The sequence below is a fragment of the Mustela erminea genome, chromosome 13 (assembly GCF_009829155.1).
Source record: "Mustela erminea isolate mMusErm1 chromosome 13, mMusErm1.Pri, whole genome shotgun sequence".
NCBI classification, from domain to species: domain Eukaryota; kingdom Metazoa; phylum Chordata; class Mammalia; order Carnivora; family Mustelidae; genus Mustela; species Mustela erminea.
The window spans coordinates 20,326,234-20,352,668 of record NC_045626.1 but is presented as its reverse complement, the minus strand read 5'-3'; the positions used below and the strand labels follow the sequence as shown (position 1 = coordinate 20,352,668).

The 26,435-nt window shown below is 41.1% G+C and overlaps 1 protein-coding gene across 1 annotated transcript in view; it reads left to right on the top strand.

Annotated features, from left to right (window-relative positions):
• Nucleotides 1-24,553, top strand: part of C13H18orf54 (chromosome 13 C18orf54 homolog) — a 62,239-nt gene extending 37,686 nt beyond the window's left edge. The window contains exons 1-10 of the mRNA XM_032311411.1: nucleotides 9,597-9,641; nucleotides 11,337-11,443; nucleotides 12,640-12,867; nucleotides 13,369-13,575; nucleotides 17,464-17,694; nucleotides 18,585-18,738; nucleotides 20,021-20,130; nucleotides 21,169-21,282; nucleotides 22,536-22,682; nucleotides 23,550-24,553. Coding sequence (XP_032167302.1) covers nucleotides 11,360-11,443; nucleotides 12,640-12,867; nucleotides 13,369-13,575; nucleotides 17,464-17,694; nucleotides 18,585-18,738; nucleotides 20,021-20,130; nucleotides 21,169-21,282; nucleotides 22,536-22,682; nucleotides 23,550-23,684 — 1,410 coding nt within the window. The 5' untranslated portion in view covers nucleotides 9,597-9,641; nucleotides 11,337-11,359 and the 3' untranslated portion in view covers nucleotides 23,685-24,553. Of the gene's footprint in view, nucleotides 9,642-11,336; nucleotides 11,444-12,639; nucleotides 12,868-13,368; nucleotides 13,576-17,463; nucleotides 17,695-18,584; nucleotides 18,739-20,020; nucleotides 20,131-21,168; nucleotides 21,283-22,535; nucleotides 22,683-23,549 lie in introns of the transcript that reaches the window.
• Nucleotides 24,554-26,435: the final 1,882 nt, after the last annotated feature.

Below are 26,435 nucleotides of genomic sequence, written 5' to 3'. Positions count from 1 at the left end.
AAAGGATGTTCCGGATTGTTCTTCACCCCCCCGCCATGAGACATAGTCATAACCTCCTTTCAAGGAATCAAGGGTTCTTGTTCCTAATAGCAGAGACTGTTACTAGAGACCAAGGTCTGGACACTAGGGAAGAACACAAGAATGGATGCAGGGCAAAAGTACAACTACAGATGTTGTTGGACTGTTTTTAGTAGTGACAGTGCTCGGAATGTAACACGAATTTACACAGATGTTTCTTATTTAGCTAATTGTATTGCTATACCATACCTGTTTTGTTATGTTTTGTTTTTAAAAACAGTTCTGTATATGATTTCATTGACCACTTAGATGTTCTCCTATTTTTTTTTTAAGATTTTATGTATTTATTTGACAGACAGAGATTACAAGTAGGCAGAGAGGCAGTGAGAGAGAGAGGAGGAAGCAGGCTCCCTGCTGAGCAGAGAGCCTGACGTGGGGCTCGATCCCAGAACCCTGGGATCATGACCTGAGCTGAAGGCAGAGGCTTTAACCCACTGAGCCACCCAGGCGCACCTCCTATTTTTTTTTTTTTAAGATTTTATTTATTTATTTGAGAGACAGAAATCACAAGTAGGCAGAGAGGCAGGCAGAGAGAGAGGGGTAAGCAGGCTCCCTGCTGAGCAGAGAGCCGGATGCGGGGCTCTATGCGGGGCTCCATCCCAGGACCCTGGAATCATGATCTGAGCCGAAGGCAGAGGCTTTAACCCACTGAGCCACCTAGATTCCCCTAGATGTTCTCCTATTTAACAGTATTCTAGAAGGATAAGACAGGGAGCTGATGAAGGGTGGGCGCGTTGGTCGTTAGTAGGTAATGGTTTGGGGGACGAGACATGATTGTATGGAATGTAAGAGAGCATGTGAAAATGAGTCATTTATTCATGTATGCCTACTAAATGTCCAGGTATTATGCTAGGCTTTGATGATGAGTCTCTGTTCCATGTGGTTTATAATCTGGTAGTGGAGGCATTCATGTAACAAATAATTTAACCATTGGCTGAAACGAGAACTTCAAATGAAGCATACGTAATGTATTATAGGAGCACTTGCTAGTTCTGGGAGTGTTAGATTAGATAGAAGGGAGCTAGGAAGTGGCACTTGGTGGTGAATGGTAAAGAACAATGAACCACATTCAGAAAGTACTTGCTGTGTTTAGAGATACTAAGGGCCCACGTAGACAGGAGATGAAATTGTAGCTATTGAAGGCTTATTTTTTTTTTTTTAAGATTTTATTTATTTGTCGGAGAGAGAGAGGGAGAGAGAGCAAGCACAGGCAGACAGAATGGCAGGGAGAGAGAGAGAGAGAGAGAGAGCGAGCACAGGCAGACAGAATGGCAGGCAGAGGCAGAGGGAGAAGCAGGCTCCCTGCCGAGCAAGGAGCCCGATGGGACTCGATCCCAGGACACTGGGATCATGATCTGAGCCAAAGGCAGCTGCTTAACCAACTCAGCCACCCAGGTGTCCCGAAGGCTTATTGTTTTTAAAGAAATAATTTATACTTTTTCTACCAAAGCCTTGTGAATTAAAAGGTTAAACAAAAGGATCATAAGATTAAAGTTTGTGGTAAAAAGAAAACCACAGCCCAAAAACAGTATCACTTGTGTAAAAGCCCCAAGTCAGTAAACTAAGACTTAATACCTAACCTAACTATAGTTTCAGCCACCACCCCCCAAGAATGTAACCTTGACCCTATTGATGAAGTTCTAGAACCTAGGTGAGGTTCGGTGGGCTGAGGTCCGGAGCTGATGCCAAGAAGGAATTCTTGAGACATCTTTGGTGCAAAATGGTGGTTTATTAAAGCACAGGGATAGGACCCGTGGGCAGGAAAAGCTGCTGCCTAGGGCCTGTGAGGAGTGGCTGGTTATATACATAGGAGTTGGGTAGGTGAGGACAAAGTGGTGTTCAGAAGGGCTATTGGGGTAAAGAAGACTATCAGGATATTGAAGGCCTGGTTACTATCAAGCCAAGGACACTTTCCCTCTAATGAGGCATTAACATAAAGACAACTGGGAGTCTCCTGTTGGAATGTCACATTCCTGCTATCAAGGGTCCTTGTGAGTGAGATTTAGGTTTAGAAGAAATTTAACTTTATTTACTTTTCTTTTTACCTCCGCCTCCTTCAGTTTTTTTATGGAGGGGAGGGTGCCGTTAGGGCTTGAGGAACTGAGTTCTGTGTCCTTGGAAATTGGGCTAATGATAAGGTAACTTCTTTGTTGTAAATCTCAAGGACATTTGCAAACCAAGGGAGACTCCTGCCTTACAGGACTGTGATCTCTGCAAGATGACCATTTGTTCTTCTTTTAGGGCAGTCAGGGGTGCCTGAGGAATGTCACACATATTACCAAGGGAGTGGGTGGAGAGGGGGTGCAAGGCGCCAGCCCCTGCTCCGTCCTCAGCCAGCCTCCTGCTCCCTCATCACTATCAGCATGGAATTTTCTGGACAATACAAGGAAAATTTATTGATAAGACCCCTTAAGCTCCCCTTAAGAGGGCAACCTTACCTGAACAATGCATTCCATGCTAATAAATTCCTTTTTCTATGCCCTCTCTCTGCCTTTGAAAACCTTTCTTTTGTTTAGCACAGTGAAGCTATTTTCCAAATGGGGTGCTGCCTATTCATGAATCATTTAATAAAGCCAAATCTTCAAAATTCACTCTGTTGAATTTTGTTTTTTGGTGGTTTTTTTTTTTTTAAGATTTTATTTATTTACTTGACAGAGATCACAAGTAGGCAGAGAGTCAGGCAGAGGCCCAACCCACTGAGCCACCCAGGTGCCCCTGAATTTTGTTTTTTAACACACATTTACCCTAACAGTAAGAAAGACACAATTTGTGGTGCCTGGGTGGCTCAGTGGGTTAAAACCTCTGCCTTTGGCTCAGGTCATGATCCCAGGGTCTTGGGATGGAGGCCCACATCTGGCTCTCTGCTCAGTGGGGAGCCTGCTTCCCTCTCACTCTCTGCTTGTGAGATGCCTAAATTATAACCATTACCGCTATTTCTGCTTCTGTACCTTCGCTTGCAAACTCATGAGGAGATGGAAAAATACCAGCAGACTTTCTATAGGCACTCTGTAACCACACAACCCCCGCCCAGAACTGAACTTGGCAGAGTGGCCGCTCCCGGACCCCCACCCGGCTCTGGGCAGAGAGATAACAGTCATCTGGCGCCAGAGAAACCCCCACCCAGAATTGGACGTGACAAAATGACTGCTCCCAGACCCCGCACCCGGCTCTGGGTGCAAGAGATAATAACCATCCGGGCGCCCTGCAGCTTGACAGGGAGACCCCGGCCAATCCTGAGGTGACACATACCCTAGGGGTGCCAACCAAGCAATTTGAAGAATGACAGCCCTTTGACCTAACCAATAATCTGTTCCCAGCCTTTTCCCGCTCTGTAGTGCACCAGTTATATTATAGAGTTCCTTTTTGATTTTCCTGCGGTATGTGGCGATTTGTTACAGGATACTATGATGTATGCTAAGTCCCTGCCTCCCCAAAAATAGTGTATAAAAAGTGCTGTGATCCTGAGCTCGGGACCTCTTAGCGCCACCGGCAATGAGTGCGCTGAGGTCCAGGTTGGAACTCGTAATAAACAACCCTTGCTGTTTGGCTTTGACTCTGGACTCTGGTGGTCGTCTTTGGGGGGGGTCTCGGAATTTGGGCACAACACTTGCCTCTCTGCCTACTTGTGATCTTTGTCTGTCACATAAATAAATAAACTCTTTTTTAAAAAAAAGACAATTTATATTCCTTTCCTATAGGCACATAGCTTGGCACCAATAAAGCTGAGCCTCCCTTTTTAAGGAAATTTTGATTACCTTCTTAAAATTGCTTCTTTCCATAGCACACACTTTGCTTCTCCTCTGCTTTTTTTTTTCTCGTAACACTTAACATTTTCTTTTTTTTTTTTTTTTTAAAGATTTTATTTATTCATTTGACAGATAGAGATCACAAGTAGGCAGAGAGGCAGGCAGAGAGAGAGGTAGAAGCAGGCTTCCCACCGAACACTTAACATTTTCTAATGTAGAATGTCAATTATTACTTTTTTTTTAAAGATCTGTTCTGATTCTGCACATGGGCAGGGGACTTTTGTCTTTTTCATTTACTGATATATCCCAAGCAACTAGAAGGACAGCTGGCACATATGGGGCACTTAATATTTGTTGAATGAATCCATTTGAGCTGTGTTGGAGAGAAAAAAATCTTTCTCTGCCCTTCAAGATCATTCTGGCTGGGCTAAGAATTAACATGAGGCAGTAATAGGAGAAAATCAAACAAAAGTTTATAATAACACTTATACCTCCAGCATACATTGGAGAAACCCAGAAAAAGTGAGTAACTCCCCATAATGACTGAAACCATCAACTTAAATACCATCTTTAGCTAAAGACAAAAGAAGATGTTGGGGGGTGGCAAGTCAGCTACGAGAGGTAACTAGGAAAAACAAAGTAAAGAAGAGTAAGATTGTTATGCAAATTTAATTCCTAGCCTCCTCCTTGATAAGAGTTTCTAAAGATTAAGTCATCCCCTTTCTTCCTGGCATAGCAAGGGAGAAACACCCTTCCAAATGAGATTTCCCTTACAAATGTAAATACCTTTTAGGAAGGGTAACTTCTACTTGGTTTTCAGTTTCTCTCACTTCCACTGTTTTTTAAAAAATAACCCGCTTAAAATAACCAATATGCCAAAGAGGCATATCTTGGGATGGCAAAATTTGCTCCCCTTCAGCTATAACAAGTTTTCTGGAGTTGAATTCAGTTGATTTTGTTGATCATATAATCACTTGATGGCTTTCCTGGAGTTGTCTTTCTCTGTTAATATTCTGTTAGATTTGTTGTACCCGAGTTTTCGGTCCGAGAGACCACCAAGGAGCCAACACCGATGCAATCACACGAGGGTTTATTTAACAAGCTTAAGCTTGGGCCCAAGTATACCTGACACAGCAGAGTAGGGACTTGGACCCTGAGCTTAGTTAAGGCAGGGGTATTTATGGGTTCCTGTTACTAAAGCAGGGTGGGGGTCTCTGGAACCAAAGCAGGATGGGGGTCCTTAGAACTAAAGTAAATTAGGGGAAAGTTCAGCCCTTGGGCACAGGAGTCTGAGATGGCTGCCGGAGCTAAGATGGCTGTGCTTATGCTACGGCTAAACCTGAGGTGGGATGGCCCTAATTTTTCTCAGCCTCCACAGATTGGCACTATAAGTTACATATGCAGCAACTTATTTTGCAGAAAACTTGGAATGTTGAATATCTTTTTTTTTTTAAGATTTTATTTATTAATTTGACAGAGAAATCACAAGTAGATGGAGAGGCAGCCAGAGAGAGAGAGAGAGGGAAGCAGGCTCCCTGCTGAGCAGAGAGCCCGATGCGGGACTCGATCCCAGGACCCTGAGATCATAAGCCACCCAGGCGCCCCGGAATGTTGAATATCTTGAATCATTATGTCAATGGAATCTTGAAAAAATGGGAGTGTTTGGAAGCTAGCAGTTTAATGCTGTTGTTCAAAATAATTATATCCTCAATTCAAGTGGGTGGAGCCAGATCGTCATAAGACCATTTAATCTGGCTTTAATTTTGTACACATGGGGAAACTGATTTAGCAAGGTTAGTCCAAGATCAGATTGTCATGTAGAGTTGAATGAGTAGAATATTTTCATTTTCTTCACTTCCTAAGTTCAGAGCTCATTTCCAGTGTTCTCTGACACTGTAGAAGCTCATACCCACATAACACCTGTAATGCTAGAGTTCTTCCTGAGAACATCCTGGGATGGATAATGGTGGGATGTGGGAGCGGGGGAGTATGTATTGAGCCTTTCCCCACTAAGATCTGGAATTTAAGTGGACGGCATTAATTTTGATACAAAGCATTTTAAGGTAATTGTAGAAGTTTTATCTGTGGGGTGAGTAAGGTGATTTCCTTGTCTTATCAGGGAGCCATAAAACATTACATTTTCCCTGTTCAATCTTCCTTCTGCATCTGTTGGCTGGAATGAATCATTACATTGTAGTCTTTGAGGCAAGGGTCTGTGTCATGTATGACTTTGGTAATCTCTGCAGTGTCTGGGATATAGCATGTCCTCATATACCTCTGATATCCAGATAGCTCATTTGCATAATGAGAATAAGGATCAGTCTTGTTACTGGTAGAGATTTCAAAAGAAGTAATCAGAAAGAATTGCCCAACACTGTCTTATCAGTCTTTTCTACCACAATGATTATAGAAGACAGATAACTTAGGGGGGAATTTGGGGAAACGTTCTTAACGGAACTTAGAGGCCCTGTCTTTTCTTCCTACCAGAGCAGCATGCAAAATCTAGTTGGCCCAGTTTATCGAAGGAAAACAATATTCTTTTCTGATTGGATGTGTTCCAGGAAAATAAACTCAAGTTATTTAATGAAAAGTTGTATCTTCTTTTTTTTTTTAATTAATTTATTTTTTTGAGAGAGAAAGAGCACAGAGGGAGAGTGAGAGGGAGCAGAGAGCCCAATGCAGGGCTTGATTCCAGGACCCTGAGATCATGACCTGAGTCAAAGGCAGATGCTTAACCAAGTGAGCCACCCGGGCACCCATGTATCTTAATGTATATTCAGTTTGTCCCTTTATAGATTTTTTTTTTTTTTTTTTTGAGAATGAGAAGTCGGGGCAGAGGGAGGAGGGAATCCCAGTCAGACTCCATGCCCAGTGCAGAGCCTGACACAGGGCAAGATCTCATAACCTAGAAACCATGACGTGAGCTGAAATCAAGAGTGGGACACCCAACTGAATGAGCCACCCAAGGACTCCTCTTTGATGGTGCAGTCAGCAGACTTAGCCCTTGCCAGATTGATTGTTCGTGTGCTCCTACCCCTTGGGATGGAGATAAACATCAAGCAAAAGTAAACCTGGTAGCAAACCTCAGTGAAAATAAGGGCTTGGAAGGTTATAAATATGTTTGTCTTAGTTTTTGGTAAAAGATAGACTCCCCTAGATGTATCCTGGTGCAATGGAAAAGAAACCTTTATTATTTATTTTTATGCAAGAGCTTGAGATGGGAGTTCTTGTTTGGTAGGTGGTTTTATCTACACAGTGAACTGGGGACTTAGACTCCTTCCCTCTAGTGGCTTTGCCATCCCAAAGGGCATCTGTGCATCCAGTTGGTGAAAGGCAGAAAAGGCACGATTGGGGGGGGGGCTCAAACCTTTTTTTTTTTTTTTAAAGTCTTAGCTTGGAAATGACAAACAGCATTTCCACTCAAATCTCACTGACTAAAACTCAGTTGCGTGACCACATCTGTTAAGGATGTTGGGAAATATAAACTAGCCATGTGCCCCATAAAGAGGTAATTGTTATTTTTCAGGATTTTCCTTCTTTCTCTCCCCCTACCTTCCTTCCCTCCCTCTTCCTTCTTTTCTCTCTTGCGCCCACCTTCTGTCCTTCCTCCCTTCTTTTTTTTCTCTTCTTTTTCACTTTTTATTTTAAGATAATCATAGACTCTAGACTTTGGAGTTGCAGATAAACCCTGAGCAGCTTTCTTCTGGCTTCTCCTTCTATCAGCATCTACACAGCAATAGAACAGTTTTCAAAATCTGACATGATACCGTTAAATAAACTACAGACCTTATTCAGATTTCACTAGTTTTTAACCCATAATGTCCTTTTTCTATTCCAGGATCCAATCCATCTAGTTGTAATGGTTCCTTAGTCTCTTGCCATTTATGACAGTTCTTGCCTTTCCTTGCCTTTTATGACCTTGGCATTTTTGAAGAGTCAGTGATTATACTCTGTAATTTTGTAAAATGTCCCTCAGTCTGGGTTTGTTTGATGTTTTGTCATGATTCGACTGAGGGTTATGCATTACTGGGAAGGCTACCATAGACCAGAATTAATCTGTCCTTGGTACATCATATCAGAGCTAGTGAGTGCAGAGTGAGGATTCAAACCTTGGTGGTCTGTCTCCAGAATGTGTACTCTTAACCATTCTACTATAAACTCGTGCCCTGGTTGTAGCTATTGGCAGGACTGAGGTTCACCTAGTACACATTTATCTGGTGGCCACACCAGCTAACTGCTTCTCTTCTAACTGCTCAGTGCCTGTGCCCTACAGGTGGTCAAATATTTGGGGGATAATCCTGCCCACTGGTGAATAAAAAATGTTTGTATCTCCTAATTATGTTTCAATTGAGCAATTATTATATTTGACAGTATAAGTGAACCTTAGGAAATATTTTCAGGTACTTATGTTTGGAAGTACAATAGCTTAAACATTTTGAAGTCACAGCAAAAGTATTGGGCATGCATTTGTTAACTGTTCCTCCCAATTGTGTGGCATTGACCCATGTTTGTCTTTGACCACAACATGTAAGTAGTATGCCTCTTTTTTTTTTTAAGATTTTATTTATTTATTTGACAGAGAGATTTATTTGACAGAGAGAGAGAGAGAGAGATCACAAGTAGGCGGGGGGGGGGGGGGGGAAGCAGGCCCCCCGCTGAGCAGAGAGCCCAATGCAGGTCTTGATCCCACCACCTGAGACCTGAGATCATGACTTAAGCTGAAGGCAGAGGCTTAACCCCCTGAGCCACCCAGGCACCCCAAGTAGTATGGCTCTTATTTAAAAATGATTATTAGGGGCGCCTGGGTGGCTCAGACATTAAGCCTCTGCCTTCGGCTCAGGTCATGATCCCAGTGTCCTGGGATCCAGCCCCACAGGGGACTCTCCCCCTGGCGGGAAGCCTGCTTCTTTCACCCTCTCTCACTCCTCCTGCTTGTGTTCCCTCTCTCGATATGGCTCTCTCTTCAAATAAATAAATGAAATCTTAAAAAAAAATGAAAATGACTATTAGATGTGTGATTAGGTATGTTACAAAAATGGGGTGTTTGAAAAATGGGGTCACCAGTCTTTCCCTTTTAATGACTGTCTGGCACCGGCTTGGTGATTTGGCTACTAGTTGTAGACTCCACTTCAGTGAGCAGTTCTGCCTACTTACTTCCCAGTCTGCCAAGAATTTCTGGTTTAGTAGAAACTACCCCACTTCTGAGGGTTATGTGAATGGCTAGCATACCCATTACCGAAGGCTGCACCACAGAGTTGCATTCATATATCTTAAAATGATTTTGATGATATTCTGCCTTTTAGCTCTTTTGGTTCAATTCTCTATTTACATGTATATCAAAGGCACAAAGTTCCCCAACAGCAAAAAGAAATAGGAAAATCTTTGGCTGAAATTGAGAGAGAAGGACATTTGTTCTGGGTCTGCCAGTGACTTACTGTGTTACTTTAAGAAAAATACTTAGTCTCTCTGATCCCTGTTTCCTTTCTTTCTCTCTCTCTCTCTTTCTTTCTTTCTTTCTCCTTTCTCTCTCTCTCACTTTCTTTCTTCCAATTAATTTATCTATTTTAGAGAGCAAGAGAGCACGAGCAGGAAGAGCAAAGGGAGAGGGAGAGAGAATCTCAAGCAGAGACCATGTGGAGACTAACATGGGCTCAATCCTAGGACCCTGAGATCAAGACCCTGAGATCACCACCTGGGCCAAACCAAGAGTCTGATGCTTAAGCAACTGCACCACCCAGGTCCCAGCCCTCTGTTTTCTTATCTGCAAAGACGAAAAGGACCCCATCCAGCTGCAGCGTTCTTTGATTTAGTGCTAACGTGAGTTTTCATATAGTTCGGTTGATGATTTGCTTGTCTTGCCATTTACATAAATGCTAAATGTAGCTCCTAGATACTGCTGGTGACAGAGGACTGTGTTTTCATACTCCTGAGAAAGAAAAATGGTAAAATAAAAAATTGTGTAAAACTTGCTTTGAAGATCCATATAGTACCATTTGCTGATAAGACGAAGGAAAACTGGCATACTTTCCTTTAGTCTTAGAGACCATCCTTTGTAAAACACATCCCATTTTCAGAGATGTTAGGGTGTGGAATGTACTCCAGTTAACAAATGCACAGGGTACACTGAACAGGAAAAACACTGTATTTTATGGTACACAAAATATATAACAAGATATACAACAACCCGGTAACACGATGACATCACCTTACTGGCTCCACAGAAAAATAATTATTTGAAATACTTTATGACCTCAAAATCAGTACCATTCATTTCAGTTCCAGGTCTTGGTGGGGAAAGGCTAGCTGGTATGGTGCCCTGGGGGATCTTAGATTTGAGGAGATGTGATAGGAAGGCCCCAGTGTCAGCTGTCCATCGCCTCAAAGAGTGACCACCTGCAGCCTTGTCAGAGCCTGAGCTGGCTAACCCAGAGAGCGTCTACATTGTTATCCCATGTTCCGGAGCTTCTTAGAGACAAGCCAGAAATATGGACTAGAATGTGATGGACTAACTAACTGGGCCTACCTAGTGAAGCCGTGTTGGGACTCAAAGGCTCAGCTCAAAATTCTGACTTTGGAGAAGCCTCATCTCAGACACGATGACTGTCTTCTCTATCCTCACAGAGCCTTGTGCATAGTTCTGTCAGAACACAGCACAGTCTTTGGTAGTGTTTTCCTTTCCATTTCTCCTACTAGAAGCTATTCAGAGGCCTCGTGTTGTTTCACAGGAGTGGTAAACAGCTTGGAACACAGTAGGCATTCAGCCACATCCACTGGAGGAAGACAGATAAGATAGAAAGGAAGGAACGATGGTTAATGTTTTGTGGATTATAGGAATGGTTTTTAGGTGACTCGGGCCACCCCTCATCACCAGAAAATATGATGCAAGTGAATTGTGAATGAAGATTTAATTTTCAGGGAACAAAATTATTCAAGAAAGCACATGGGAAAATCAGTCCGTTGTTTTAGAGGCAGGACCGATTTGGGTGAAAAAAGGTTGTACTAGACAACGCACCCACCCTGAAACTGTGGAGAACCAGTGTCATGAAAAATCTTCCGAGAGATGATGCTTTGCTCTGATGCTGATATCAGCAGGGCAGTGACTGCGTTTCCTTGTCTCAGTTTCCTTGTCCACAAAATAGGAAGGCTGGGAGTACCTGAGAGTCGCTGTAAGAGTTCAGTCACGTAACGGAGGTGATTAGTACAGTGCCTGGCGCACCGTGAGAGAAGGAAATGTCAGTTATCATTATCTGTGTTTGCGTCATCAGTAGGCAAAGACATGAGGACCAACGAAAGTATTTTATTGGTCTCTAATTTGGCAATTCTTTCTGGGGTTTTTCTGTGTGTGTTGTGTGTTTTTTTTTTTTTCCCTTAAACGGAGATTATAACTTCCTTATTTTGTTTCCTTAACTTTCAGCTATATATTAGTAGTCCCGTACTGGAGAGTTGTCATTCCTCACCTCTCAGGGATCTCCCCATCGACTAAAGCTACATCTCCCCCTTTTTCTTTCTCAGTGAGTTGGCTGCTTCTGTTACAAATGGACAACTCAGCCTTTGAGATGCATGAAGATGCAGCACAGAATACTTTTTCTACGAGGAAGATGGACACCATCTCCAGAATGGTAAGGTTCAGACTGACACCTTGAGATTAGCTCCCTCCAAACCTTTATGCAGGGTCAGGAAAGAATCCCTTTTTAGACCAGCTTTCCTCAAGTGACCCTCTTTTGAAAGGTAGCATCTCCTGCTCTGGACATTTCTTGATTTGCTTTCCGTCTTATCAACTCCAAGCTCACATCTCCATTAGCTTTGTAATGGTTCAACTTTTCATGAATTTGTTGTTCATGGTATTAGTGAATTGGTTATTGTTCAGTATAATATCCTCATACAATGTAAAATTGCGAATGTTAATCAATGATTATACTATACAAAATATACCATTTAAGAATGTTGACATGCTAACATCTGTGTTCGAGTTATTAGTAATCAAAGCTATGCCTGCTTAGAGAGGAATTCAGAGGGCAGTGGACAGGAAACCATGACATTAGCACTTATAAATGCCATTTTGTGGTCAGAGGAATGAGGGCAAATTGGTTCAAAAGTTAAGGTGTGTATTCTTTTGGTAGCTTTCAGTAATGTGAATGGTAACTCACAGAAATAATACTGTTGTTTGTAGCATGTATTTGTAATGTGATAACGAGGAAATAGTAACCCAGCAGTACATGGAAATATTGGACTTGGACTTGGTAGATGAGTTAGTAGCTGAGACAGGTCATCCATGGAAGGGGGTGTCTGATGAAGCTATTTAAGTGAAGGAGGGAGAGAGAGTGAGGCTAAGATCTATCAGGCCAGTTGTTTACTGGTACGTTACTTTCCCCAGGCCTATTACCTGTTCATGTGATTGCATGGATTATTCTGGAACTAAAAGATTCTTGAAATCTAGTCTTTATAATCTCTTTAATTTTCAGGTGAAGGGACTGGTAAACAGGGGCTGATTGGCTGCACTCGAACGCATTTTACGTACAAACTTAACTGGCTACTTAATTTTCTAATCATTTATTCTGTGCCTCAGCTTTTCCTATGTTTATTGTTTTTCTTATTTATTTGGGTGTCAGGCAAGGTAAATGGTGTGTGTGTGTGTGTGTGTGTGTGTACATTTGTATTTATTTACACTCATATTTACACATGTATTATTTTACTGAGTATATTTATCCCAGAAGTGCATTTTTTAAGTAAAAGAAAATATAAGCCAAAGTGAGAAAGGATGCAATATTTTTAATGCACCAAGAGTGGAAAATAATGGCTTTAAAATTTCTCTTAGGAGAAGAAGAGGCAGTGGTCACTGATGAGCGTTTTCCTGGTGTGTCTCTTGGCCTGTACCGTCACCACGGCAGTAGGAGTACTGATACTTTCCTTGGTTTATGTTCACAACTCTCAGCCACATTCACAAGTCCACCTGGAAGTCCGGCCTCTGCAAACAACGGTTCCCGTAGTGCAAAAGGCTGTTGATCCAAAATACCAGTTTCTTAATCATTTGCCTAAATCCAAGGTATGAATCACACATTTAGCAAAAAGGATCATCTATTCTAACAGTGATTTCAAAACAAACCTCCCATTGCCTGTTTACTAAGCTTTGTTCTCTCTTCACTGGAAGGAACGGACTGTGGGCCATCTAGAGGAAGGGAGGTGAGCCACAGAGGAGAGAAGTGTTGGCTTGACACTGGCCCCAGGAAGAGATTTTCTGTCACTGATAGCTCTGTGTCAGCCCAGAGGGGAGGACTGCAGACAGACAAATGCAAAGCTCTCTATTCTCTTGTCAAGATACATGTTCTTTTCATGTCTAATCAGGGTCTCAACCCACCATTCTGTAGGCACTACTGTCATTCCTAGAGTCTTGCAGACCTATTCTTCCTCTTCCCTTCTGGGCCTCCAGTCTTCATCCGCTCACCACTGTCTTTTCTGTTTTGCCTACCTCTTACTCTGCAGGCCACAGTGGCCTCTTGTTCCTCAGATGACCTCCGTGTTGACGGTTGCTTGTCTGACATTTCAGGTCTTTGAATTCCCTGGCGGTGCAATCCAGTGGGCCCGGTATAGGAACAACGTCAAAGACTACCTCAGCATTGAAGAAGAGGCCTTTGGCAGCAGCTTGAACAGTCAGAGATCACAGATGACTCTGGGGACCCTGAGAATAAAAAGCAACGGTCTCCGGGCCCCTCACTGGCACTTCAATGCTAATGAACATGGCTACCTTGTACAGGTATAACCAGTTTGCCTGTGTTCTGCGCCTCAGTGTTTATGCTGTGTGTCCTCAAGCTATTATTTTAGTTGTTGTAAAACCTACTTAGCTAAGTGACAGACAACACCCAGGCTTGGGCTGTGTATTCAATTAGATTTGTTAGCAGTGGCCTGAAGCATTAACCTGTTTGTTGTAATTATTCTTGGCATCACTGTGAACTTCTTTCTTCAGCATGAAATCATTTTTCATTTGCTATTGTTAAAATAAGATCACTGTTCCATCTTTTGAGCCAAAGCTAAAACTTGTAGCTCTGATCCAGTGATCAAAGAGATGGCTGCTTTCTTCTAAGGAAAAAAGCAGTTTGCTGATGTTCAGCCTGGAGTCCCCAAGATCAGGCCAATTAGATGCACTTTTGTGGTTCAGACTTGATAGAACTGTCTAGGAGTCAAGTGATAGAGAGCTAGAGGTGAAATGAGCGTTCTCACTTGAATTTCAAATAATTCATTAATTCTAGAAAGTATTGATTGTTGCATTCTGTAGTCCAGATACTGGGAGAGGGATAATGACTAAGTGCTTGCTCACGGTACTTTCAGACTTTGGTCTTACCCTGGTGATCCTATTAATAGATCAGCCAGTGTTAAGTGACATATTTCTGTTGGTGTTAGTAATACCCCTTGTTTATGCAATTCATTCAGTTTTAGAATTTACAACAGAAAGAGAGATTAGAGTTTCATCTGTCTGAGACCAAACTTCTTATTTCTTATGAACAGAGGCTCAGAAGGATTGAGTTTTCTAAAGATCAACTTTAGTTGTTGGCCTGGGGCAAGTCCATGTTTTCTGCCATTTTGTCTTTTTCCACATATACAGAATATGTAGAAGAGGACTGTCTTGGGGCACCTGGGTGGTGCAGTCCGTTAAATGTCCAACCCCTGGTTTTGGCTCAGGGTTTGATCTCAGGGGATGAGATGGAACCCTCTGTTAGGCTCTGCGCTCAGTGCAGAGTCTGCTTGGCCCTCTCTCCCTCTCCCTTGACCCGTCCCCCATAAATAAATAAATCTTAAAAAAAAAAAAGAGGACAGTCTCCAAAAGATTAGTTTCCATGGCTCTGGCTGAGCGGTGGCAGGATAACAGGAGGAAGGAAAGGCATGTAAGTGGAAGGAGACCCTTAAATTAAAACAAATCTCAAGTAGGGAAATTAGTGGAAATTAGCCCGGAGCATGTTCCAGTAGATAACAGGCCTGGAATCCAGCTCAGTCTGGAGAACTGTTCTGGAAAGTCCAGAGAGAGTTTCTAATGTGATCTCCTAAATGTGAGCTAGAAGGTGGTCAAGAGGTATAGACTTCCAGTTATAAAATAAATAAATCATGGGATGTAATATACAGCATGGTGACTATATTTCATAATATTGAATTGTAAATTTGAAAGTGGGCAAGAGAGTAGAACTTAAAAGTTCCCATCAGAAGAAAAAATTCTAGCAAGGGTGATGGATGTTAAAACTAGACTGGTGGGGATTGTTTCACAGTGTAATATGAGTGTCAAATCTTTGTGTCGTACACCTGAAACTAATAGGATGTTGTGAGTCAATTACATCTTACTTACAAAAATATAAAAAAGTTCAACTCTAAAGTAAATAAATGTGGCTAGAATATTGTTTAGATCCCAGGAAAATTGTTGGATCCCTCACATACATGGTAAGGAGCCAGTCAATAGGATGTGAAGGAAGTCTCTCTACTGCATACTCACCCACGGATGTTGCTTTCGTATCGGAGTGTCTTCATGAAAGCCGTGAAAGGAGTAGCCCCGAGGGAGGCAGGGCCACCAGGTTCAGGGCCGCTGGGGTGACCAGAGTGCATGGCCCTGTTGTGCATGGCCCATTGGCCATGGGGCTGCTTCTGCTGTGGGTTTGGAGTAATTTGTACCCTGGTATGCATAGAGACACACTGCTGCCGTGGACTTGGAGAGAGCACTTTAGAGGTTCACCTTTCTCCTGTCTCTTTAATACTCATCTGGAACTGAGTTGTACACATCTGTGTAGATACAACAAAGACTCCTTTTTTTTTTTTTTTTTTTTTTTTACCTTTCTCAGAGATAGTGTATTTATTTATTTATTAACATAGAATGTATTATTTGTTTCAGGGGTATGGGTCTGTGATTCATCAGTCTTACCCAATTCACAGCACTCACCATAGCACATACTCTCCCCAGTGTCCATTTCCCCCCCCACCCCTCCCACCCCCCCCGCCACTCCAGCAACCCTCAGTTTGTTTCCTGAGACCAAGAGTCTCTTAGGATTTGTCACCCTCTCTAGTTTTGTCTTGTTTCATTTTTCCCTCCCTTCTCCTATGATCCTCTGTCTTGTTTCTCAGATTCCTCAAATCAGTGAGATCATATGATAATCGTCCCTCTCTGATTGACTTATTTCATTTGGCATAATACCCTCTAGTTCCATCCACATTGTTGCAAATGGCAGGATTTGGGGCTTTTTTGATGGCTGCATAGTATTCCTGTGTGTGTGTGTGTGTGTGTGTGTGTGTGTGTGTGTGTGTGTGTACCATATCTTCTTTATCCATTCATCTGTTGATGGACACCTAGGTTCTTTCCATAGTTTGGCTATTGTGGACATTGCTGCTATAAACATTAGAGTGCACATGCCCCACAAAAGACTTCTTGTAGATGCTTCCCTAATGACCAACTCTGGAAGAAATAATATTACATTTTCTACTATTTACAGAATAATATTGTAGAGATGATTTGAGAATGAGAAAAAGGATTTTGTATAAGTGGAATCAAAGTATGGTGTAGTATGCATTACAAGTATAGACTTCCCTCCAGCCTCTGGCAAGCACCATTCTATCTCTATTTCTAGATATTTTGACTAAAGAATTGAGTTTTAGGGATCTTCTGTACAGCAATTTGTTTGTCATTAACAATACTATATTGGACACTTAAAAATTTAAGAAGATTGGTCTCATGCTAAATGTTCTTAACACAATTCAAAAAAGTGTAGACTTTGTAACTAGACTGCTAGAGGTCCAATTCCCAGCTTTGCCATTGACTAGCAGAGTAATCTTGGGAAAACTGTACATTCTTTACAGATTCAATTTCTCTCTATAAAATGAGGATAATAATAGTACTTGCTTCATAGGGTTGATACAAGGGATGATTGAGCTAAGACAGGTAAAGTGCCTTAGAAGAATATCTGGACACAGAAGAAAAGCACTGTGTTATTACTATTAGTATTATTATTAAAATTGTGTGCAGACTTTTTATCTAGGAAATAACGTGCATCCGTATGCATACACATGGAAACATGGAGATACATGGACGTACATGTCAGCATGACCACCTGTGAACACACACACATGTGCTTGTAGTCTTTTCAAACTCTGAAGCATGAACTTAGAATTCTAAATTCTCAATAGAGGTGATATTGCCCCCTGGGGAGGGGGGCAAAAACTTTAGAAGGTAAAACGCCTCACTTTTTTTATGTGTAAAGGTCACTTTTTTTACGCATGTAGTGCACGAGCATGATGAATGTAAGGTGTACCCAGATCAATAGCACATCTGTAGTGTCAAAATTTCATAGGATGGTAATTAGTTAAAAAAGATTAAAATGGTACCTTATAAGAGATGTAATGAGGGCACCTGGGTGGCTCAGTTGGTTAAGCAACTGCCTTTAGCTCAGGTCCTGATCCTGGAGTCTGGGGATGGAATCCCGCATCAGGCTCCCAACTCCATGGGGAGTCTTCTTCTCCTTCTGACCTTCTCCCGTCTCATGTTCTCTCTCTCAAATAAAGAAAATATTTTTTAAATGTATTTTAAAAAATTGAGAAAAAAAAGGTGTAATGAAAAAGATTTGAGAAACATTGCTCTAAAGTGACGTTGTATGTGTTTTCTGTTATGTTTCAGGGGACGGCATGGATTGGGGTGGTTGATGATGGTGGTGTAGTTACTACATACAATGTTACAGCTGGCCAAGTGATCTTCTTCCCTAAAAATACTCTACACTGGATCAAGAATGTGGGGAACGAAGACTGCTTTTTCTTACTCTTCTTTTCCACACATGATGAACTTCAGACACTAGATGTTGATGATGTATTTTTTTCTGTACCTGAAGATATTGCTTCCAGGTCACTTAAGGTCTGTACCACTACTGAACACAAATCCTTCATTGAGTGTTTGCATTACATAGGCACAAAGAAAGCATGAGTATTTGTGTTTCTAGGGTAGCAGTTAGTAGGGTACGATTTGGGTAATGAACTCAAGAACATAACTTGTATTCCTATTAAAGATACACGACTTTGAAACTGACTTAGTTTTTACTTTCCTTTATGAAGGACTTCTACAAGAAACCATAATGAATTCGTAGAAAAGTTTTGATAGCATTAATAAAAATGACTGTAGTTTGATCTCCGAAAAGATAGATGCTCATTCAGGGAGAAGTTTGCTGCAGATGATGTAATTGTGTTTTCCTAATTCAAATGCAGAGAAGCCCATTGTTTTCCTGAAGGAAAGCTGCTTTGGTCTTTCTAAATTCTTCAGTTATCATGGAGGGGCTGCTCATAGGGCTGGGTGTAGAGGGAGAGGGCCAGATGCAGATGCTAACGATACAAATGGGTGATCAGAAGAATTGGTAATGGCCATAAGTAGCAACTGGAAGAAATTCTGTGACAGATTTAGAAATCTATCTAGGGAAGTTTTGAAATTGACCTCACAGCAGATCCTGATTGAATGTTATAGGGAGAAGTGGAAAATATGAGTCATTAAGAGAATATTTGTAAATATGAAAACCAGTATATATTTTTATAGGATTATAATGATTATAAAACATCAACTCTTTAAAAGCCAACATGCATTGAAAACTTGGAGGATTTTCATGAATATCACAGCCTCAGGTTGACTGAGGTCAGTTTCTTTGACTGGGCCACTGAAAACCACAATGGTGCCCTATCCTCAGCTACTTACCCTTCTATTACTAAAATTTGTGGAATGTTTTGCAAATACCGTGAATGATTTCTTATGTGTTTCAGCCTGAAGGTGGAATTAATTTCATTAGAACGTTCCAGAAGCAGAAAGAGGACCAGGGTGTCAACCTTCCCCCCAACTTGGCAGAACTGGTTATAAATCCTAGTTATGTTCAGTCTCCAGAGAGTCTTGTGTGGAGATATTTTTATGACCTTAAAGGTATAATATGTTATTTTGCAAAATCTTTCTAGTTAAGTGTTGGTATATGTGATTACATAGGTGTTGGATTGAGATGTAATGTGTTTTTTTTTAATAGTAGGTAAAGTAATGAGGAGTTTGAAAAAACACCGTTTCTTTAAAGAATAGGAAATGAGAGAAAAAGAATGGAAGCTAAAGAGAATGTAGTAGAAGATTTCAAAGTGTGAGGGTGTGTGTTGGGACTGGAGGTGCCTCAGGAGAAGAGGCTGATGAGAGAAGAGGGTTTAAGAATGCAGGTTTCAGGGACGCCTGGGTGGCTCAGTTGGTTAAGCAGCTGCCTTCGGCTCAGGTCATGATCCCAGCGTCCTGGGATCGAGTCCCACATCGGGCTCCTTGCTCCGCGGGGAGCCTGCTTCTCCCTCTGACTCTGCCTTCCACTCTGTCTGCCTGTGCTCGCTCTCTCTCTCTCTGACAAATAAATAAATAAAATCTTTAAAAAAAAAAAAAAAAAAAAGAATGCAGGTTTCAGAAGCCATGCTGATGAGTTTATACTTCATTTTGATGGGAAAGAGGAGCAATTAAGGGATTTCAAATAGGAGATTTTATTTTATTTTTATTTTTTAAAGATTTTCTTTGTTTATTTGACACACAGAGATCACAAGTAGGCAGAGAGGCAGGCAGAGAAAGAGAGGGGGAAGCAGGCTCCCTGCTGAGCAGAGAGCCTGATGCGGGGCTCCATCCCAGAACCCTGAGCGGAAGGCAGAGGCTTTAACCCACTGAGCCACCCAGGCCCCCCTCAAATAAGAGATTTTAAATTAAGTTTTAAATTTTTAAATTAGGTTTTGTATTTTTTTAAAAATTATTTTATTGAAGTTACTATACATAGAATCTTTTTTTCTTGTAATGAGAATTTTTTAAAAACAATTTTATTTATTTATTTGTCAGAGAAAGACATAGCAAGAGAGGGAACACAAGCAGGGGGAGTGGGAGAGGGAGAAGCAGACTTCCTGGCGAGCAGGGAACCTGACGTGGGGCTCAATCCCAGGACTGAGATCATTGGGATCATGACCTGAGCCAAAGACTTAATGACTGAATCACCCAGGTGCCCCTGTAATGAGAAATTTTAAGATCTTAGCAACTTTCAAATATGCAGTACAGTATTATTATTTATAGTTGGAATACTGTACATTACATCCCTATGACTTACTTATTTTATAACTAGAAGTTTGTACCTTTTGATTCCTTTCATCCACTTTGTGGATGCCTTACTTTTGTCTTGTTTTTTAAACTTCCTCTGACTCAGGTTCAAAAGAATATCAATTTCCAGGAGGAGTAATACAACTGGCACAATACTGGAAAAATGGAAGCGAACTAAGCAACCATGAAAAAATTTTTGGTGAATTCCTGAATCAGGTAATTGAGAAAATTTTTTTTTTTTTTTTTACAGATTCTACTTATTTGTCCGAGAGAGAGCAAGAGAGCTTGGTAGAGGCTGGCGGGGGGAGCGATGGGGAGGGGCAAAGGGAGAGGGAGAAACAAACTCCCTGCTGAACAAAGAGACTAACTTGGGGCTTAATCCCTGGACCCCAGGATCATGACCTGAGCTGAACACAGATGCTTAACTAACAGAGCCACTTAGGTGCCCCAAGAAAAAAAAATTTGGTGATCACTAAGATGGATGGAAATATGAGATTTAGATTAGATTCAGCCTTCTTTTGGAAGAAAGGCAAAGGAAAAATCTAGTCAAACATTACTAGATTTGATTAATGGAAACTATTCATTGAGACCATAGTGTGAATTGGGGAGCCTAACTTCCTGGTCTGGATAGTTACATTAATGAAAAGACTGGATGCTTGTGAGATTTCTCTTTCATTTGTTTTTAAATGCTCAACTGGGGGTGCCTGGGTGGCTCAGTGGGTTGAAGCCTCTGCCTTTGGCTCAGGTCATGATCCCAGGGTTCTGGAATCAAGCCCCGCATCGGGCTCTTTGCTCTATGGGGAGCCTGCTTACTCCTCCTCTCTCTCTCTCTCTCTGCCTGCCTCTCTGCCTACTTGTGATCTCTGTCTGTCAAATAAATAAATAAAATCTTAAAAAAAAAAAAAAAAAAGCTCAACTGGCTGCATTGCATAATGACGATGAGTTCAACGGGGCCATCAAATACCCTGATTGAAATCCCAGGTCCACCACTGTCCAACCCTAAGTAAATGGCTTAGCCAATCTATATTTCAAATTCCTCACCTGCAAAAAAGGAGGGACGAACACTACCAACCTTACAAGGTTGTTTTAAGGAACAAGAGATGTAATAAATATAAGGGATTAAAAAAAATTGTATGTTCTCTGTGAGGGCTGCAGAAAGAGAAGTTGTAATTAGGATGGTTAAGTTGAATGGTTAAGTTGCTGAGTGGGATGTTTGCTAAATAACCGGATTTGTATGTCTTTTCCTTTTTCAAGCATCAGAATGCTCTCACTTTGTGTACACTCAGAATTTATAACAACGGATTACGACAGCCGCATTTTCATTTTAATGCAAATGAAATGGGATATGTAATAAGTGGATGTGCAAAGGTAATTTCTCCATGAACAACTTCTTGAACTTTCCTTTTTAATGCAGAAAGAAGCAAACAGGAGGTTTTTCTTTGTTTTGGTTCAGTTGTTGGTAACGTTGAAAGACTTGGTGCTAATGGCTTTCTAGACCATTTCCATAGAAAATACCATGCAGGCCATGCTGGATAGCTTCTGACTTTGATATTAGCATGAGAAGAGGCTCAGCCCGTGTCAGAAATGAGAAAGAAGTTATCACGTAGGGTGAAGGGTTTGAAACAGTTTACATTTTCAGAGTTTCGCATTTTTAGGGAATACAAGGTTTAGTGTGCTGCTCTTTGGGGACTGTGACATCACTGGCGTCCTCTCAGTGTGACGTACTTTGACGTACTCAGGGTGGCCACGTACTTTGTTTATGCAGGATCCTCCTGATGTACACTTGTCTGGGTGAAACTGGTGAATCTTCAGAGAGTCTTGGTTTGGATGGTCAGTTATATGGTTATCATGAGAAAAGCCAAACTGAATAGCACATTATGGTAGTGACTTGACCGTAGTTCTTCTGGACCATCACAGGGCTCCCTGGGGAAGTCAGCGATGGCCTACTCAGGTCTAAGTGGACTTCTAGCTTGTTCCTGTCTCTATCCTGACGGAAAGAACCAAACCAGACTGAATTGCACTTGCTAGATCTTCCTTAGCAAAAGTTTTTTGTTTTTATAGGTGAAGGCTTGGATACATTGGTAAAGGGCATTGTAGTTACTCCCAAATTCTGTTTCAAGGATCAGATGTTATTTTTGGTGTGCTGTGTGCTCACGGGCGTGCATATGTGTGCACATTTCGTTTCTGATCCTTTTAAGGGGAGCTATTAGGGTGCTGCTGTGCTGGAAGGCTGAATTTTCCTGAGCAAGTCAGGAGGAGGGCATGAGGGCAGAAAAACAGTGAGATGTGAGCCTTCTGCTTGATTAGGGAATTTATAATTCTTCACTAGAACATAGTGATTGATGCTCTTATTGCATGATGTTCCACAGTGTTGAATTCACTAATGCGTTTTGAGGAACATCTACTTAAATAGAGTGTCTTTTGACTTCTGGGGGGGCTACATCTCAGAAACACGAGATTTTATGTAAAAGATGGCCTCTATTTTGTCCTATTTACCCTCCCTAAGAAGTCCCTTTATAACTAAATGTTTTTATTCATTTATTCTTCATTATTAATACTTCTCTTTAATGATTATTTGATTATTTGCTTAGCTTCAACACAGTTTTTCCCCCCCTCTTTAGGTGGGCATTATTAATACTCAGGGTATCGTGGAGTTTGATGTTCACATTGGAGATGTGGTATTTTTCCCCATGGGAACCCAACATTATATTAAGAGCACATGTGATGAGGATTTGCTTTTCCTTCTTGCCTTCAGCACCGGAGACCAGGTGAGTATAAGACAGTTCTAGAGAGATTGCTGAGTGTCTCTAATGGCAAAATATCCTGCTAAGCAAGGTATCTGGACCACAGGAGGCCCTCAGTAAACGTGAGCTGAATGAATAAATGAATGATAGGCAGAACATATGTGAAGAGGAGGAGAACCAAATAATCTCATCTGGTGATAAAGGGATTATGTATATCACATTTTCTCCTAATTCCGCAAGTTCCAAACCACCTGAGAAAAACACACACACAGACACACAGAGAGAGAGACAGAAACACACAGCGAGATAGTTCCAGAAGGCCAAATTGAGAGAGGCTGACTGAGAGAGTTAGCATCAGAGAGGAAAGAGCTTGATAGAGAAAACAAGGACAGATGGTCAGACCCAACCCACTGGACAGCCAGGCCAGATAGCAGACATTATCAACCCAGAGGAGGTGGGCTGTGTCTGGCTGTGGAGTAGGAGAACCCATTATTTGGCAGCAGGGTTTGCCTCTGTTGTGTGCTGCTGGGCATGGAACCCTGAGAAGCCCTTTTGTTTCTAGTCCCTGCTCATGGGAAGACAGAGAGGGTCTTCCCTTATCAAAGGAACTCCCTTTCAGTAGGATAGACATCCCGTCCAGAGAAGGTTTCCAATGCCTCAACACCTCTAGCCATCAGCTGGACTTTCCTTATTCTCGGAATTGAAAAGTTGAGCTCTGTGGGGCAAAGGAAGACAGGCTTACAAGGTGACCATTCTCAGGAGTTCATGGTGGCCATAAAGTTATACAGCCAAGTACCCCGCTGGCTTGCAAGTGCCATGATGGCTGTAAGATCTTTGTAGGAATCTGAGTACTTTGGTGCTGATGTATCCTGTTTTGGTTTCCACTACCAGTTGCAAACTCTTGACATGGACGATTATCTCCAGGCCACAGCAGACCACATCCTGGCCCAACTTTTCTTCAAGAAGCAAAGTGAATTTAAGAAGATCCCCAAATTCAAGGAGGACCAGGCAATCAACCTGCCATAGATTTGCCAATGAGTTCATACTTATTCTTCCTTCCTCATTTGTTCTTATTGTTTTTAAAGAAGGACCACTTTGCTAATAAACCAGAAGCTCTTTACAGAGCAGAAGTGGGAAAGCAGGTGCAAAACAGCCCTGTGAGCTCATTTAGCTGACAGTGATGCTAGGCAGTGGATGCTAAGGGAGCATTTCAGTATCCTCTGTGTAGATTAGTAGATCTATGGAGGAGACCCAATATATTAAATTCATATATTTTTGTATAGGTTTTAGTGTATGTGTATGTATTTATTTGTTTTCCTTTTGTTACTTCAAATTTTATTACTCTAAGTGAAAAGTCATTTTTTTATCCCTATCAGCAAATCTTACTACCATGCATGTATTTTTGTCATTCATCACCGTGAAAGGAATTCAGCCTATGTACGAGATGCTGGAATCAGATACCTCAAACCTTGTCTGGAGAGTTCAGAGGCTGGTGATCCCTAACCCTTTTGTTGTATGAAGTAACTTTTTACGATGGCAAAATTTTCAAGGACTCACTCATTTGAATGGTTGTATATTTTCTGTATATTAGCTGAGAAAATAAACTATCCAGTGATGAACTAATTATAAATTCAATACTTTCTTTGAATATATTGAATTTCATCAATCACATCAGCAACTATTTACATTTGAGGAGCAGTCACCCTATATTTGAGAAGCATATGGTTTATTTAGTCCATTGGCAATGCTGGCTATGTATGTGGATTCAAGAACCTCTTGCCCTCATTGGAAGCTGGTAGGGGCTGGTGGTCTCCAAGTTGAGGGTCATTGTGTTAAGTAGAAAATAACTTGTTCAGATTTAATCTGTGCTGGGTTTTGTTTACAATTTATTTTAACAGGTATTTGTTTTTGTTTTTTAAAAATATTTTATTTATTTATTTGATAGACAGATTACAAGTAGTCAGGCAGGCAGGGAGAGAGGAGGAAGCAGGCTCCCCGCTGAGCAGAGAGCCCCATGCAGGGCTTGATCCCAGGACCCTGAGACCATAACCTGAACTGAAGGCAGAAGCTTTAACCCACTGAGCCACCCAGGCACCCCTTAACAGGCATTTGGTACCCCTGCATTATACTTGGGTACCGCTGTTAGTTCTGGAGTATACAAAACTAATGCCAGTTAAGACTAACTGTATAAACTGTAGACTAACTGACGTTAGTCCTATATAAAATTCTCAAGTCAGTGTAGCTAAGTTTTAATGCTTTTGACCAACCCCCCCCCCCCCCCCTTCAGATACTCTCCTGATACCTAATGGAACTTTTAGATGTCTTAGGATGTTTGTTCCCAGGCTGAAAAGATCTATATGTTCCCTTCTTTCTCTGTCTTTGTTTTTATTTCTGTATCTTCCTCTCTGGAGTGCTAGTTCTGTTGCCTACAAGTACTGAATTCAGTGAAAATCAGGAATAGCTCACTTCTAGCATGAGGAAGTAGCCATCTACATAATGTACCTAATCAGACAACAGAAGGCCCGTTACCACTTGGAGCTATTGTGTATTTCCCTATTGCCTTTTTCTGGGAGAGGCAGGCAAGATCAGAACTTGGTAGCGATGGGAGTTTTGTGGTGGCAGTATTGTTTTGAAGAGACTTTATAGGGAATGAGTTCATGTCCAGGAATAGGAACATAGTTGAGAAGATGCAAGGAACAGCACAAGGAAATAGGTATATGGAAAGAGGCTGTCCAGGTAGAGGGGAAATAGTCATACAAGGAAACTAGCAATGTGTGTAGACAGATTTTATCTATAACTTTTGTTTTACTTTAGGAACTGTTTTGTATACTATAAACTAGTTCATAATCCATTCTCTTATACCAGGAAATACTGTATTAGGTTTTATTTTATAAAGATTTTACACATCTTTGTATATTATTTTGCCATTGTAATTTTGAAGGAAATCTGTTCTTAAGGTCTTATGTATTTGAAGCATTATTGGTTTCCCTGTATGGATCTTTGAAATATGACTTAGGAATCCAATCCACTATGTATTTAAAAAAGAAAAATCTTAAAAATAAAAACAATCTAATGAAGCCAATTCAATTGGAATATTGTCAGTATGTTATTTTATGGGGGGATGTATTTTTAACTTCTATTGGGATGCTGATTTCTAGTTTTCATACCATTTTATTCTCTAAGGTGACTTAGTCCACTTACACTCAAGTGCTTTTAAGCTTTTTGTTATATCAACTTTATTAATTACCAAATCAATAGATTAAAGAGTGAACTGCTCAATTAGACTGATCATTTGGCATCATTCATGCAAAACCCAGACATCTGAAAACTTCTTTAACCTGAACCCACCTTAACCATTTTATATATACAGTCTATAATACAGACATAGTTAATTCATTTGAAGTGGTGTCAGTTGTTCTTAACTGTTTTAAGAAATCTTTAAAAAGAGCTTTCCTTTCTAACAGCACTTTGAATAACTGAATGGAATGAATTACTTTGAATAGAGGACCTACAGGTTAGGTAAACAGCCCTGAATGTTCCTTATTGCTTCTAAGTCGTGGAGGTGGTTATAAAAAGTGTCTTTGTTCATACTCTCATCCTTCCCTATTGAAAAGCAATCAGGCTGCTTTTTATCACCCGGCTGATTAAGGAAAAAAAAATAGTTAAATGTTACTATACAACTTGATTCCCAATGACTGTATTTTCTTAACGTTCAGAAATGATTCAGCAGTATATTATTGCTTTAAAAAACTAAAAAAGATCTTTATGGGGCACCTG